Raw genomic sequence first — 17,085 nt, forward strand, 5'->3', positions numbered from 1 at the left:
GCACAGTCTCAGGGGCAAACGGCTGTGTTACGCTGTCGCAGCAGCACAACAAAGCCGTCATGAGATGACCACGCTCATGAGCAGCCGCCCAGCAATGCCCCTTTCCAGCCGGGCAGAGCACCACTCACCGACCCAGTAATATCCCAAAGGCGCTAAGCCACGTGGCGCTCTGCCCGGCTGGAAAGAGAGGTTGCACGAACACTTGTTCTGCCTCCAGCTCGCGTGCCTCCCTGCCTCACCATGCCCAACTCTCCCTGCAGGGCTGGGCCAGGGCGCCGCTGCTGCCACCACCATGCTCCAGGCAGAACAAGTGCTCGCGCAACCTCTTTTTCCAGCCGGGCAGAGCACCACGCGGCTTAGCGCCTTTGAGGTATTACTGGGTCGGTGAGTGGTGCTCTGCCCGGCTGGAAAGGGGCATTGCCAGGCGACTGCTCGTGAGAGCAGCTGCCCGGCAACCTCCCGCTCCAGCTGGGCACAGCACCACCCACCAACCTAGCGGTATCCCAAAGGCGCTAAGCCGCATGGCGCTCTGCCCGGCTGGAAAAAGAGGTTGCGTGAGCACTTGTTCTGCCTCCAGCTCGCTTGCCTCCTTGCCTCACCATGCCCAACTCCGTGAACGCCTTTGCCTCCACTCACCCCGGCTCCTGCAGCTTTGCGCTTTCGGGATATTGCTAGGTTGGTGAGTGGAGCTCTGCCTGGTTGGAGGGGTGTATGTGTCCAGGGGGCTTATTATTAGGGGAGGGCGGATATTTTTGACTACAGGAAAAATATGGCGTGCTCTTATTATCAGGACATGTCATAATTTCGGGGAAACACGGTAGTCCCAACCTTAGGCACAAAGCCAACTAGGTGATCATGGGCAAATCACTCTCTTTCACCCTCAGGAAGCAGGCAACAACAAACCACTTCCTAAATCTTGCCAAGAAAACTATAAGGGCTAATCCAAGCAGTTCGCAGGAATCAATACTGATATGCAGAAAAAAAAGGGGGGAAATATATGTAGCCAAGCTAGCAGACTGCTTCATATCCAGTTCACACCAGAGAAGGTTCTGTCTTTTAATTACTTATTTTCTTCATAGATTTTAATTATTAGGTCATTTAAATCATAAAGGTATTTCAATGGTTGTTGACCATCAAACAAAACTGAAACCATATTTTAATAGATATTTTCAACTGTACTTTGAAATTAAATAGTAGAAGCCACAGCAATTCCAACTTGGGCATCACAAAAAAAGTATGATCTTAAATTTGGAAATGGAAAATCTTAATACATAAAAGAAACTGAAAAAAGGAATACTATGAAGCAACATTTTTATTGCCATGTTGGAGCAATGGTTATTTTATACACGTAAACTCAGTAAATACTCATGTATTAATGAGAAATACTACATGTTTGGGATAAATCTAATTAAAATGTTATTATGTACTAAGCAGCAGCCAAATTATCAAAATATACAGCATACATAGTATAGTTCTATTCCTATCAAGAAAACAGATTAATCCAACCCTAGCTGAATTTCCTACTCAATTCTATAAGCAAACACTTCTACCGTGATTTGCTACAGAATGTAAGTGCTAAAAAAGAAAAGAAAAGGAAGCTGGCACAAATAGCCAGGTTTTCCATTCTATGAATTTGAAATATGGTTCACCAGGCAAGATACTGTTCCCCTTAAGAACAGGCATGTCCAACCCACAGTTCATAGGCCACAGGCGACTATGGACAACTAGTATAGGTACTCTCCTCAGTTTATAACCATAATTGAGCACAAAATTTCCATCGCTAAGCAAGATAGTTGTTAAGTTTCTCCTATTTTATTACCTTTCTTGCTACAGTTAAGTGAATCACTGCAATTGTTAAATAGCTTCCCCTTTGACTTTGCTTGTCAAAAGGTAGTAAAAGGTGATCACGTGACTCTGGGACACTAACTATCACAAATACCGTATTTTTCAGCGTATAAGACACACCTTTTTTCCCCTCAAAAAAGAGGCTGTGCGTCTTACACATCAAATACAGCATTGTTTGCCTCTTGAAGCCCCGCCTCCTTCACCAAAATGGCCTTGCATACCCTTATGGGGGCTTTCAGAGAGCTCCTGGGGCTGGGGAGGGCAGAAATGAGCAAACAACAGGCCATTTTTGCCCCCCAGCCCCCAGCAGCACTCTATAAGCCTCCATAAGGCTATGCATGCAATTATTTTGACAAAAAACGGGCCCTTTTTCACGAAAAATGGGCCATTTTCTGCTCATTTTTGCCTCCCCGGGCACTCTGCAAGCCCCCTCCAAGGCTATTCATGCCTTTAAAAAAAAGTGGGCCTGTTTTTGCAGAAAACGGGCCATTTTTGGGAGATTTGCAAGTGCAAAAACTTTTTTTTTTCCTTTTGGAAAGCTCTTTAACTGATTGATGAGAATTACATTGATCAAGTGCTGTGCCAGCAGAAACAAAGTCTTAGGTGCTGCAGATTGTCAGTGATTTCCTTCTCCAGCACATGGATAAATACACCTGGAAACATCTACCTACCTACCCTCTCCCTACCTACCTACTGTATTTCTCTCTATCTCTCTCTTTCTACCTACCAACCTACCTACTCTCTCTCTCCCTATCTACTGTATTTCTCTTCCCCTCTTTCTATTTCTCTCTCTCTCTCTATCTACCAAACTACTCTTTCTCTCTCCCTACCTACCTACTGTATTTTTCTCTCTTTTTCTCCCTCTCTATCCCTCTACCTACCCACTTTTTAAAAAATTTGACTCTTCAAAACCTTGGTGCGTCTTATACTGAAAAATACGGTACATGCTGGTTGCCAAGCAGCCAAATTTAGATCATGTGACCACAGGATGCTGCAAAGGTTGTGCAAAAGGAACCAGGTGGCAATATAAAAAGGAAGAATTCATTAGCATTATTCCCCATCAACATACAAATACATTCTACTTCCAACTTCCTAAAACCGACTCAGTGTGAAAAAGACCATAAAAGCTCAAAAATTTAAAAGGTTTACAGGGTTTTCTTTCCTTCAAATATTTATGCATTATTTAGCTTTTAAAAAACTATTCTTATAGACTTACAATTTAAAAAATGGGTAATTAATCAACTCTCCAAAAGTAAGTACGTTTTTCTGCATTTGTTCAAAATTGTATCACAACTCCCCCCCTTTGCTAAACCGGGGATGGGTGTGGCCAGTGTGTGATGCATCCAGCCCGCAGGCTGCAAGTTTGACACCTCTGATCTATGGTGTATCAAATTAACATCACACACATCACTCTTCTGTCTCATATACCTCAACCATTTTCATGTTATTGCACTGCTCCACACCAAGAACGTGGAGATTCAAAAAGAGATTGCAGACAGAAGCTGTCTTTTACTGTGGTTTCAAAACATCCACCTTCAATCAACTTCTGATTACTAGACTTCTGAATTTTCTTGAAGCTGACATAGAGAATGTATTACAAATAACCCAGCCCTGTGCCATGAATGGCTTTACAGCTAACAAGTAGCACGGTTGTACTGAGATGTACCCAGAGCTGCTAATACTTCTGCATTAGACCATCTGACACTTCTGAATACTCTTCAAAGGTAGCTCCGTATTGTCTGTTGCAATAATTCACTTGGGAGTGATCAAGACATGACTGACCATGAACAGGTTCTTTTAATTCAAAAAAGGATGGCACTTTTTCCTAATCTACGAGTGTGCAAAAGCCCTTCTGCCTATGGCTGCTTCTGGTTGAAGAGGGCTGTACAGCACTCAGAAGCGGTATATAACTCTAAGTGCTATTGCTACTTGCTCTTCAAACCAGAGCTTCAAGTCAAGGAGAACCTTATTTGTGCACTGGTTCTACAGGGGATAGTGCAGCAACCTCCAGATGCTAAGAAAAGGTATCAGCACTACTTGGTTGGCCTGAGGCAGAGTTGTATAACTGAGTTTTATCAACATCAACTACACTTTTCCATCACAGTAAGCATTTAATGACAGATTGCTGACAGTTAACATGATTCCAATGAAATTTCTAAATGACCAAATACTATCATCTTTTGCATATACCGTATTTTTTGGAGTATAAGATGCACCTTTTCCGCCCCTAAAAGAGCATGGAAATGTTGGTGCATCTTATACACCAAATACAGATATTTTTGGCCTCCCGAAGCCCTGCCACCGCATCCCATTTTTTTGTGAAAAATGGGCTGTTTTTCACCAAAACATGGGCGTGTTTGCCTTCCCCCATAAGCATTCTGCAGACTTCAGCAGGGCTGGGGGAAGGAAAAAATGCCTCTGTTTTGGTGAAAACGGGGGCGTTTTCCCCTTCCCCCAGCCATGCTGAAGCCTACAGAGTGCTCCTGGGGGCCGGAGAGGACAAAAACTTTTTTTTCTTATTTACCTCTTCAAAATCTTGGTGCGTCTTATACACCACTGCATTTTATAGTCTGAAAAATATGGTATAGTCACCAGGAGTAAATCCTGACACCTACCGGTAACTAAATTTTGGACAGTTGCAATTAAGGACATAACTAATTATCCAAAACTGGATTGTGGTAAATTGTGAACTCAAATGTCAAAAGGTTTCTCTTGTTCCCAAACTTACTTTCTGTCTTTTTCAGGCAGATAGAATTTAAACATATTTCAAAGTAGCATTTGTTTTGTTTCCAATACCATGTAATATCAATTAATATTAACTAGATTGCAAACAGAAAATCCAATAAATTATGCGAGTCCATTTCCTCTACCACTGAATCTCTAAAGGTAAAGTATCTATCACAATATTATAAGTAGATTCGCTTTCAAAAATGCCTGGTGATCAGAAATGAGCCAAGGCTGTTCTGACAGATGGGGTAGAGGGAGAAAAGGTTTTGTTAAGAGGAAGGGGCTCTCTTGGGTACAAGACAAAGAAGAAACGCTGAAGGGGAACAACAAAGCATTGCACCTTTAAGGACACTAAATGTAATCGATCTCATTGAGATTTTTAAAAGATAAAATATAAATTTATTTGCACAGAAATATTAGCAGTCTGTCCTGAAAATAAAGCAGTCTGAGATAAATTATATAAGGAAAGAAACTGGTATCCACTAGACCTAATAAGATATTTCAAGTACAGCCCACCTCCTTGACAATGTCGCTTGCTTACAGACCATGAACATCTTCAGTCTACCATATACAAAATGAGGTAAATACCAAAAGTACTATCATCCTGAATCACAGAATATTAAACAGAATACTAAAATGCTTACTTGCGTGCTAATCAATTTTTACTCCAGAAAAGTTGCTAACTGGTGTGCTTTGATGCAAACCGTCTATTAAAAGTCTTAGATATTCAGGGTAAATCTATTTTAAAAGCATGAACAGTCATTGCAAAAAATTGTTAGAAATGGGAAAACTACGAAATAAAATATGTACTTATTCATCAGACAAGTCAAGATTCTGTAAACAAACGCTATAAACAAACTCTTTACAAACTTTATAAACTGGGCTAGGTAAAGTCCAGCTTTTGGCTACCTCATTCTCCTTCAGCCAAGTTCTTGAATACACGCAGTGTTGAAAAATATATTGGAACATCACCAAAACAGGTCTTCCTTAGGCATCAGAAAATATGGCAGTTATACTGACAGCTGAAGTGGCCATATATAACAACTGCTTAGAAAACATACTATAGTATTACCACTTCATTTAGTTGCAAACAAACTTCTGTTTAATCTTTAAACACATGCTACAGTGAACAGGGCATATGAAAGCAGTACTAACCTTTCTTTATCCAGAATTTCTAAAATATAGAAATGCAAACCTTTGGAAATTGGATGCAAGAAGTGTTATTTTATCATCCGGGTTAAGTTGCTGTGTAGAGCCATCAAAGACAGGGACATCAATGTCTGCTGTGATGGTAAGTTAATTTATGCACTAACTCATCACAAAATATTAACAAGTACTATAATCTTTCTTGAAGTGTCTTTCAATCAAGCAAATTCTAGGTTTTAATTATGGAAAGATAATTTTCTGGTAAGCCCTCAAGTAAGACAAGTTGGCAATACAGATAGCTGTCGACTTACTACAATAGGTGAACCCAAAATTTCTGTTAAGACATTTGTTAAGTGAGTTTTGCCCCATATTATGACCTTTCTTGCCTCAGTTGTTGATACACTGCAAGGGAATCTGGCTTCCCCCTCGACTTTGCTTTCAGAATATAGCAGTGATCATGTGACCTCATACTGCAAGCAATGGTCATAAATATGAACCAGTTGCCAAGCATCTGAATGTTGATCGCATGATCATGGAGATGCTGTAATAGTCACAAGTGTGAAAAGCGGTCATAAGCCACTTTTTTCAGTGCCGTTGTAACTTTGAAAAGTCACTAAACAAACTGCTGTAAGTCGAGGACTACCTGTATACATAGTATAAGTTTCTGTTCTATTTGAGCCAGTTGGTCAAATTTAATGTTAACACATTAGAAAGTTGTTAAGAGAGGCAAGGGGTGATGAACCTTCGCTGATTTGAACCTTTTACTCGTATGGTTCAGAAACACATCTTGTGAAGAGTAACGTTCTACTTTTAGCAACCTTTTAGGAGCACCTACAAAACAGTCCTTGCCCTGCTTAAGATCAAGACGCCTACCGAATTGTTTCCTGCCTGGGACAGCCCAAATGCCTTCAGAGACTACAAGCTTTACCCGAAAGTGAAAATCTTCCTCTGGTATCCACGCCCTCTCAAGCTTGCCTTCGAAGTTAACTGCTCCCCAACAGGCAAAGCATCCAGTCCAAACTTACGCACCCAAGGAGAATAACTTAGAACCTTTTCAGACCAAAATAAAAAATAAAAAATAAGGGTTCCCACCCTCCTCCTCTCTTTCTTCCCAATCCCGACAGTTACTGACATCCACAGATAACTTCTTCTGCCGGCCCCGCTGCACTCTCAGCATAGGGAGCGACGTTGTCCTGCCCTGCTCCATCTTGCGTCCGAGAAGAAAAAGATGCCGAGAAGTGGAGGGGGGGGGGGAAATAAAAAGAGAAAAAGGGAACAAAGAGAGTCAAGAAAGCAAACCAAGCCCTTCGGCCGTCCTACATTTCCGATCCGACTTTAAGTCGCCAGGACAAGAGAAGAAAAAGAGAGCAACTCCTGCACTGCCTCTCACCCATCCCCCCCCCCACATACACACGGCACCGTGACTGAAAAACAAAAAGTCCCCCCTCCCTCCCGCCGCCTCGCCACCGTCCAAATCGGATACTCGGTGGAGCGGAAGGCCTCCTGCGTGTGGGCAATGACGAAGCGCTCTCCTGGCGGCTCCCCCGTCGGCAGAGGCTTAGCCAGAGGGAAAGGCTTGCGGCCCAGCAGCGGCGCCATCACCGAGGCGAGGAAGGAGAAGTCGGGTCCAGAAGGGAGCAAGCGCTGGAAAAATGGCGGGAGAATCCCCTCTTTGCTTCCGCGCGGGAGGGCGAAGCCGGCAAGCCCCCTCAGCCTCTGTCGCTCGCCCCCTCCCTTCTTCACGCTCTCTGTGCGCGCGCAAATCAAACCCCCCTCCACCTCCGATCTATGTATGTTTCTTTTTTAACACGGCCCACTTTTTTTCCCCGGTCCCCGTCTCCTCCCGCGAGCGGGGATTGGTGGATTGCTGAACAGCGCGCCACTTCAATTGGCTAGAGGCGGCGACGCTCAAACAAGCGATCTTTTTTTTAATTTTATTTTTAAGGTTAGGTTGCGGTGCGCGCGCGCGCGCGGGGCAAGAAAATAGAAAAGGTCGCGTTATGTAAGCGCAAGAAAGGAGCGCGGCCGTCCCGCCGCCATTTTTGGTCGCCGTTATTATGTCCCGCCTTTCTCGGCCAATAGGAGCTTATCGCTTCGTCCGGGAATTGGCGAGAGGGAGAGGGAGGGGGGAAGCGCTCTCCGAAGGCTTTTGTCTGGACGGCTGAAATGCAGCTACGCCTTAAAGGAGCAGCGCCCTTAGAAATATCCCCGAGGAATCATGGGGAATGAATGAATCGGATTACCTGTATTGTTTTCCGCACTCTGGAAGGGGTAGATTCTTCGATCCAAGCTCAGTTTGGCTTGTTTCCATTGGTTGAAGCCCAGATCCCAAACGTTAATTAAAACATAAAGAGTATTTGCAGAGTCTGAGCCCCAGAACTTCATCGTGGTCAGCCGTTCAGTCGTATCCCACCCACGGCCACTCCATCGATCAGCGCCCGCCATGGCCATCCCTGCGTCATGCTTTACAGTGTCTAGCTCCTTCTCCTCCTCCCGCTGGCCATTCCCAGCATGAACTGGAATAGTAGGTCCATTTTTTCCAGGCCAGAGTCTAGTTGGCCAGCATAATAGGCTTATACTGTTCACCATCACCATGGTGAGGTTCTTTTAGGCTTTGGGGGAAGGGGGGGAACCTACTCATGCTTAATTTCCCCTAAAAGTCCCATTTTCACACTCTAGACTGTTGGAAGAAATGTCCTTCTGGGTTCGCCTCCAAGTGAGGAAAAATACACTGGAGGCATGGAGGCTGCTTACAAAGATGATTTAATGTTTTAATGGAGGACAAGACCGCATGGCTGGAGGTCCTGGGGAAAAAGGTGATCACATGCTTCCAGGTATTGGGTGAAAAAGAAGAAAAGGGAAGAAGGGTCGAAGAAGGGCTTGCAGGGCTTTTTATAATCTGTTCGGCCCCACCTGTTTCCTGTTCCTGTGTAAGAAATGTATTCTGATTGGTTTCAGACTCACATGGGCCCATGCAAGGGCAATCCTCTAGGCCAGTGGTCGGCAAGCCGCGGCTCGCGAGCCACATGCGGCTCTTTACACATTTTAATGCGGCTCTTCTGTGTGCCGGGCGCCCGCTCCCCTCCCTCCCACTGTTCCCTCTAAGGTGCGTGGCTGCGCACCCGCGCGCCTGCGCAGGTGGCAAGAAAACACCGCGCAGCAGTTTCCAACTGCCACGCAGTGCTTTCTGCTGTCACAGGCGCCGTAGGCTGGGGAGGTCCTTTGCAGACGGCTAGAACTGGCCGCCCGCAAAGGACCTCCCCGGACTTGTTTTGGTGAGCGCGGGGCGACTGACGCCAGGAAAGCAAGCCCGGGGAGGAGGTCCTTTGTGGGTGGCCAATCCTAGCTGCTTGCGCCTGGCGCTGCAGCTAAAGTATAGCCCCTGCCGCTACAGGTTTTAAGGAGGAAGACATGGGGGGGGGAGTGACTCGCTAACAAGCTGTACTTTCGCTTTATCTCCTTCGGCCTTAATCTGTTTAAATCGCCCTTGGTATTGGGGGGGGGGGGGAGAAGACACAGAAGATATTGCATTTCAATGACACTTTGTGGCAAGGACACGTGTTAGTTGCTCCCTTTCAGCCTCAAAACGACTCCGAAAGCGGCAAGTGGGGAACAGCAGCAACTTCCCTCTTCCAACAGCGCCCCCCTCTGGGAAAGTGGCTTTTGTCGGTTGCCTTTTGAGCGGCCAATCCTAGCTGCTTGCGCCCGGCGCTGCAGCTAAAGTAAAGCCCCTGCCGCTACCGGAATATCTGCTGCCTCCTCCTCCTCCTCTAACAGCACCCGACGCTGCAGCAGAGGTGAAGCCGCCAAAGCTCCCGCCGGCACCCCCGCCTATGGCAGTGGCGCCTCCCCCTCCGTTCGGAGCACCTGAGTTGGGCCCCGCGTTACCCTGCCCCCTCCTCCTCTGCTATGCTTTTGAGGAGCCATGAGGCCACGGGAGCCAGTAGGAAGGCGGCGGGGGGGGGGGCAGGAGCAGGGAAAAAAGGCCTCATGGCTTCTCAAAAGCATGGCGGCGGCGAAGGCAGCAGGGGTAACGCGGTGCTCCGAGTGGAGGGGGGCGCCAGCGGGAGCTTTGGCGGCTTCACTCCAAATGTAGTGGTGCTGTTGGAGGAGGAGGAGGAGGCAGCTGTTGTTCTTGTGGCGGCAGGGGCTCGTCGTCGACATCTTCAGCAGCAGCCCTGCCCCCTGTGAAAAAAGCCGAAGATGGATCCACGCAGATGACGTCGCCGCAACATGACTGGAGGAGGAATTCTGGGAGTTGAAGTCCACAAGTCTTCAAGCTGTCAGGTTTGAAGACCCTGGGTTTTTTCTTTTTTCTAAAGGGTTAGGGGTGCAAGGGTCTTGCAACTTGACAGCTTTAAGACTTGCATGCTTCAATGCCAGAGTTCCTGAGCCAACATGACTGGAGGAGGAATTCTGGGAGTTGAAGTCCACAAGTTTTCAAGCTGTCAGGTTTGAAGACCCTGGGTTTTTTTTTCTAAAGGGTTAGGGATGCAAGGATCTTGTAACTTGACAGCTTTAAGACTTGCATGCTTCAGTGCCAGAGTTCCTGAGCCAACATGACTGGAGGAGGAATTCTGGGAGTTGAACTCCACAAGTCTTAAAGCTGTCAGCTTTGAAGACCCCTGGTTTTTTTTTTCTAAAGGGTTAGGGATGCAAGGATCTTGTAACTTGACAGCTTTAAGACTTGCATGCTTCAGTGCCAGAGTTCCTGAGCCAACATGACTGGAGGAGGAATTCTGGGAGTTGAACTCCACAAGTCTTCAAGCTGTCAGGTTTGAAGACCCTGGGTTTTTTTTTCTAAAGGGTTAGGGATGCAAGGATCTTGTAACTTGACAGCTTTAAGACTTGCATGCTTCAGTGCCAGAGTTCCTGAGCCAACATGACTGGAGGAGGAATTCTGGGAGTTGAACTCCACAAGTCTTAAAGCTGTCAGGTTTGAAGACCCCTGGTTTTTTTTTTTTTCTAAAGGGTTAGGGATGCAAGGATCTTGTAACTTGACAGCTTTAAGACTTGCGTGCTTCAAATGCCAGAGTTTATTGAAACTAAAAACAGTGTACCATCCTATGTATTTTCGATTTTAAAAATGTGGCTCTCAAAATAAATTTCAATCGTGGTTTTGGCGAGATTTGGCTCAGTTGATAAAAAAAGGTTGCCCACCACTGCTCTAGGCTGAGTTTTGAATCCAGGTTTTGTTGAGTTCAGATGCCATGTGGTCAGTTGCGTAAAGGCTTATATTACCATGCCTTCATTCCCATCCCCCTGGAGCTGAAGGGGAGAAGTCTTTTATTATGTAAAGTGGACTAGCTCGGGCTTTAATGGCTCATGGACAAAAGGTGGGGGCAGGAAGCTGCAGGGAGAGTTACCTTGTCTTTTTGAAACATGTTTCTTTTCACATCCAGAGAAATATTCTGCCTTTTCAATATTTCCTAGGATATTTCATTTTTTCTGGGAGAGGGCTGGGTGATAACTTCCTACAAGACTTATGGATTATTTAGACTATGTGGCTTTCTCTCCTCCAGGTATTGAGAAGCAGCGATCCACCTTATGTCTCTTTGGTAGCCCAAGCCTTCATCATTCCTCATCTCTTTCAATGCTTGATTTATGTAGTGTAATGAATGCAGTGACTCTTGGCCTGCTGGATTGTTATAATCATTTTAATTTTGTTACCATCAGTTTCTTTTTTTTAAAAAAGTGCTTGCAATTGGAATGTGTTTTTACAGCACTCCTTTGTTTAGGGTACCAATCAGGGCCCCCCTTCAGAAGTTGTGGGTGCTCCGTCCATCCACCCATAAGGAGAGATTGGACAACCATTTGTCTGAAATGGTATAGGGCTGTGATGGCAAACCTATAGCACGTGTGTCACGCGAAGCCATATTTGGTGGCACGCCAGCTATCAGCTCCGGTGCGCATGTGTGTGCTGGCCAGCTGATTTTTCGCCATTCCGGAGGGCCAGGGGAGGCCGTTTTCGCCCTCCCCAGGCTTCAGGAAAGCCTCCGGTGGCTGGGGAAGGCGAAAAATAGCCCCAATGGCCCAACAGGAAGTTTGGAAACGATTCGTTTCAGGCTTTCAGAGGGGGCCCGGGGGTGGGGGCTGTTTTCGCCCTCCCCAGGCTTCAGGAAAGTGCATGTGCAGGTAGGTGGGGAGACTGAGTGGGGGCGCGCGCAACTTTGGCATGCCATAAGAAAAAAGTTTGCCATCACTGGTATAGGGTTTCTTGCTTAAGCAGGGGGTTGGTCTAAGAAGGCCTCCAAGGTCCCTTCCCACTCTTGTTACCGGTGTTCTTTTGTTTTTGCTCCCTGGATTTTAGCCTAATGTTAATTGTAAAAATACAAAATAACTGGGTAGCTGCATTACAGTACAATAGTGAACCTTAATACGAAGCTGTGGCTTTTGCCAACATTTGTGGCATCCACTAGCAACCCTGCTTGATCTCTGATACCAGTGTTTCTCAACTTTGGCAACTTTATGGTATGTGAACTTCAATTCCCAGCCAACCTTACCGACTGGGGAATTCTGGGAGTTGAAGTCCAAACATCTTAAAAGTTGCCAAGGTTGAGAAACACTGTTTTATACTTCAATTTTTTTTAGCAGGCTTTGCAAGTATTTAATCCCATAGTTGTCTAAAGCCATGCAAAGTCAAAACAACAATGATGAACGCTGTTGTACAAATGTTTGAAACATGCTTTCAAAATTCCAATTGATCTACTTTGTCCCACAAATTGGGGACTGTGCTAAAATCATAGATATTTTGGGATCACATCAGGTGACAAAAGCAGGCCACAGCAACCTAATTTATCTGGGGGAAAAGGCAATGCAAAGGTAATGCACATCATGCAAAAGTAATCCACATGAATTTCCTGATGAAAATAGAACAGCCTGAACATTCCAAATATATTTTAAAAATATGAATACAAGCAAATATGTTTTCAAATTTTACAAGGTTTTAAGTAGGAGGGCCAAATTCTTCAGACATTTAATTTTCTCTGATGTATGCAGCAGTCCTTTTTAAATGCATTTTTACAGTAATCTCAGACACTACCAGTGACCTCTTTACCCCAGCTTGAAAACAATAGATATGGCAATTAAATACATCCCATTTATTTATTTATTTATTTATTTATTTATTTATTATTTATTTATTTATTTATTTATTTATTTATTTATTTATTTATTTATAGTATATGTCCTGATCTATCCGCATAGCTCACAATAACAATTTAGATACAGATATATTTATTTTATATGGCACATGTTTTCACTCGAAGAGCCTTGAATAGCTTATAAAAGAACCATAAGTCTTAAGTTGCATGATCAAAATAAAACCACCCACGCACTGAAACAATGAAAACACATTTTCATATTAAAAGCCATTTTTGCTGATTTCTTCCAAAGAAGCCAATGATAAAAGTTTAAATATGCATAGAGAAATGGAGAAAACCAGCAAACTTGTGGACTGTGTATTTATTACCATCATTATAATCATCATATTTGTATGCTGCCTGACTTGGAAAAAGTGACATGCAATCTGTCCTTGAAGTTACAACTGTTATACCATTCCTGAAGTCCAATGATTGTAATTTGGGGGTTTGGCAACTAGCTCACATTTATGACAGTTGCAGTAATCTTGCAGTTATGTGATCACAATTAGCGACCTCAGATGACTTCTAAGAAGCAAAGTCATTTTGGAAAGCCAGATTTGCTTAATAACCATGATGATTTGCTTAATGACCACAGTAAAAATGGTTGTAACATTGTCACACGATAGCTCGTTTACCAACTTCATGACTTAGCAACTGAAAATCTAGTTGTAGCCATAAGAGGAGAAGTATTTGTATGCTATTGTCCATATAGCTCTCTCATACCACCCTGTACAATTAGCTCTTGGTGATTCCCTGAATGGAAATTCCAGTTCTACCCAACTTCTTTTCCCAGCAAAAGCTGCCATCAATTGCCATACAGAATGTGTATTGAGGCAGTGCTTGCACAGGAAGTCCTCAACTTACAACCATGGTTGAACCCAAAATGTATGCTGTTAAGTGACAAATTTAAGTGAGTTTTGCCCCATTTTAAGACTTTCCTTGCCACATTTGTTAAGTGAATTACTTCAGCTGTTAAATTAGTAACACAGTTAAATGAATGTGGTTTCCTCATTGACTTTGCTTGTCAGAAGGTCACAAAAAGCAATCATATGACTCACTTCTAGACACTTCATTTTTAACAATTTTAACTTACTTTTGCCAAAGGAATAGCAATACCAATGTGCTGAACACTAGATGGCAGCAAAAGGCATGGGGCATACTATATTGAGTTTGGCTGAATAATCAGAGAAGATTCTCGCCCCCGCTCCCCAGGGCCCCTATCATCTTGGTTTTTAATTTTTAATTTCTCTATTCAATTATCTAATTTTAAGTGGGTTTTTTTTAGCACTTTTAAAACTTTTTATTATATTGTGAGTCACCCAAAATCACTGTTATCAGTGCAATGGGCAGCATAGAAATGTAAAGAAATAAGGTAAAATAAATTAAAGGTTTGGAGTCTTCTGCCTTTTCTCCACTGATAGCTTGAGGCAGATTTGTGCAGTCCAGCTGCAGCCCTTAGATAAGAGCCTTTAGATTTAAGTACATGTTTCATTTTAATCCCATCACAATCTACCTGATTCTTAGCGCCTTACAAGTAGAAACACGTATCTATACACACCAGAAAAAAGTGTACAGAACATCCAATTAATGTCATCGAAGAACCAAAGTTCAAGAAAGGCTTCTGGTTGCATCTCTTGTTTCAAAAGGCTGTAACTACATTCTGTTGTAGTCCCTTTAAAACAGAGTCCCCCAACCTTTCTGAGTTGATGTCCCGGAGGAGGGAAGGGGCAGTTGTCTTTATGTGTGTATGCGGCGATGCTAGTGTGAATGGGGTGGGATGCACACGTGCCAGCCACTCACATGGCCCGGTGGCCAACAGGCCACGGCCCACAGGTTAGGGACCCCTGCTTTAAAGCGCAGAAAATAAAGTACTAGCCACCTTTGCACCCCCAAATAATAATGCATAATACTCATAGAGCCCACCAATCAGGAAAAAGGGAGCAGTTTCACAGCAAATCTGATGAGCCAACTGAGCCCAACAGATCATAGACCCTAACAGGGTCCTTCCAAGGTTCCTTCACCAGTACTCCAGATTGTGTTGTGGGAGATCTTGTGCTGGGATAGGCGGGCAAACATCACTTCAGCACCAGAATATCTAAAGTTGGCCCAGGCTTCCTCAGAGATAGACTTAACTTTAACTTTAACTTTATTCAATTTCTAGACCGCCCCCCCCTCAAAAGAGACTCGGGGCGGTGTACAGTCATATTAAAATAATTGAACAATAATAATATACATGGTATAAATACAAAATAAATAAATTAAATATAAGACTGGAGGAGGTAGTAATGATTCACTGTACAATTTAGTTAAGTTAGATTAAAATTATAAAAAATTATAAAAACATTTACCCTAAAAACTATCCCCAATAAAATATCCGCCAGGAGGTAAGAGTAGAACTATAAGTGGGCCAGGCCGGCTAATCGGAACAGGTGAGTCTTAAGTTTTTGTCGGAAGGAGCGGAAGTCGGTAGTAGTTCTAATATCGGGGGGGGGGAGGTCATTCCAGAGGGTTGGGCCCATCACAGAGAAGGCTCTACTCCTAGGCGCCGCCCGTTGGCATTGCTTGGTGGATGGCACCCGGAGGAGTCCCTCCCTGTGAGAGCGAATTGGTCGCAGGGATGTATGTGGTAGGATGCGATCCCGACTGGTTCTCAGAAGGAAATGCAAAAATTAATAATAATAATAATAATAATACCAGGTTGCTTTAAGTAGTGTTGTGCTTGACTGTGAGTAATATTCAAAGCACAATCAGTTCTTCCAAATTATTTTCAAAGTGTCCGCAATCCTAATCCCGTAATATGTAATAACAGTTTTTAGGAGTCTTTGGGGACTAATAGGATAAATTTCCCAGTTAAAGAGTAATAAAACAACTGATACTTACACACACAGTGTGACATGCTGTTGTTTTATTTTTGCAGGACAGCTTAGAATCCAGATGAATTCAGGATCTGAAGGAAAACAACAAACCACAGCTTCATGTTTTCACAAATATAGCAAAAGCATTAGCCAAAACCACATTGATGTACTTCATCATTAATTCAGTCAGACTTCAAAGTGTGTATCCTACATTGCAAAATATTTCCTAGGTCCAAAAATGCCGGTTATTCATTAAAATTTCAATAGTTTTCTTGCAAACATTAAGAGAATATATGCAATTGGCATGTTGTAAAAATATTTTTGTTTCCATTTTTCAATAATAACCCCAGTAATGTTAACAACAATATAATAGGCCCATATTATCCCAAAATTTCAAATGGGACCAACCAGTCATGGTTCACGAAGCCCTTTCATAGACCAATAGCAGATTTGGAAAAAAAAATCTTCCTAATAAAGTCATTTGTTAGAATTACTTCTCACACAGAGAGGAATGAGGTATCAGAACAGTGAACTGATATAAACTTTGTTTTAAAAGAGGCAAGCTGCCACCCTCTGTATGGAAAGTATGAACAGAAACAGAGAATTCTGCTTTTCTACATTGTCTATATTTGGTGTAGTAGTTGTTAAGGAATCTGTTTAGAAAGTGGGAGACTGCCAGTTCCTGTCCTGCCTTAGGCACAAAAACCAGCTGGGTGACTCTGGGCCAGTCACTCTCTCAGCCCCAGAAAGGAGACAATGGCAAACCACTACTGAGACCTTGCCAAAAAAAAACCTACAGGAATTAGTCAAGTCAAAGATAACCCCTCTCAAAAAAAATTCCGCTCTATATAAAGGAATCTCAGCTGAAAGAAGGATACACTAGTTTCTGAAATTCTTACATTGTAGTCTATCTAAATCTCCCCCCAATAAGTATTATTAATAAGAGCTCTTAGATATTTGTTTTTTGGTTTAACTGTTTTCAGCAAAGACTGCAAGGAGGGATGTCCGTACATGTATTTCTGCCTTATTTAAAACTACGACAACTATTTTTAAAAAAAAACATAAGACTTGCATTGAACAATAGATACGGGTTTTAGATTTATGGAATATGTAAAAATGTTGGTATATTGCACCATTTGAACCCCGATTAAAAATGCAAGCATGATTTTTGCTTAGAATCCAACATTATTTTTCCTAACATCTCGAAATAAGTAGTGGGAAAGGGCTTGGAGGACACTCCAGTCCTTCTATTCAAGCTGTGTCCAGAAGATGATGCAGGGGAACTATTGTTTGACATCTAGGATATTAACCTATAATGATCCTCAAGAGTTCTACCTTTGCTACCTGTGGTATCTAATATTTAATCTATG

General features: G+C 43.4%; 1 protein-coding gene across 1 annotated transcript in view; it reads right to left on the bottom strand.

Annotated features, from left to right (window-relative positions):
- BAZ1B (bromodomain adjacent to zinc finger domain 1B) overlaps window positions 1-7,529 on the bottom strand; it is a 32,552-nt gene extending 25,023 nt beyond the window's left edge. Inside the window, exon 1 of the mRNA XM_081941188.1 lies at window positions 7,202-7,529. Coding sequence (XP_081797314.1) covers window positions 7,202-7,317 — 116 coding nt within the window. The 5' untranslated portion in view covers window positions 7,318-7,529. The remainder of the gene's footprint in view (window positions 1-7,201) is intronic.
- Window positions 7,530-17,085: the final 9,556 nt, after the last annotated feature.

This window comes from Natrix helvetica (genome assembly GCF_964273705.1).
Source record: "Natrix helvetica genome assembly, chromosome: 2".
NCBI lineage: Eukaryota > Metazoa > Chordata > Lepidosauria > Squamata > Natricidae > Natrix > Natrix helvetica.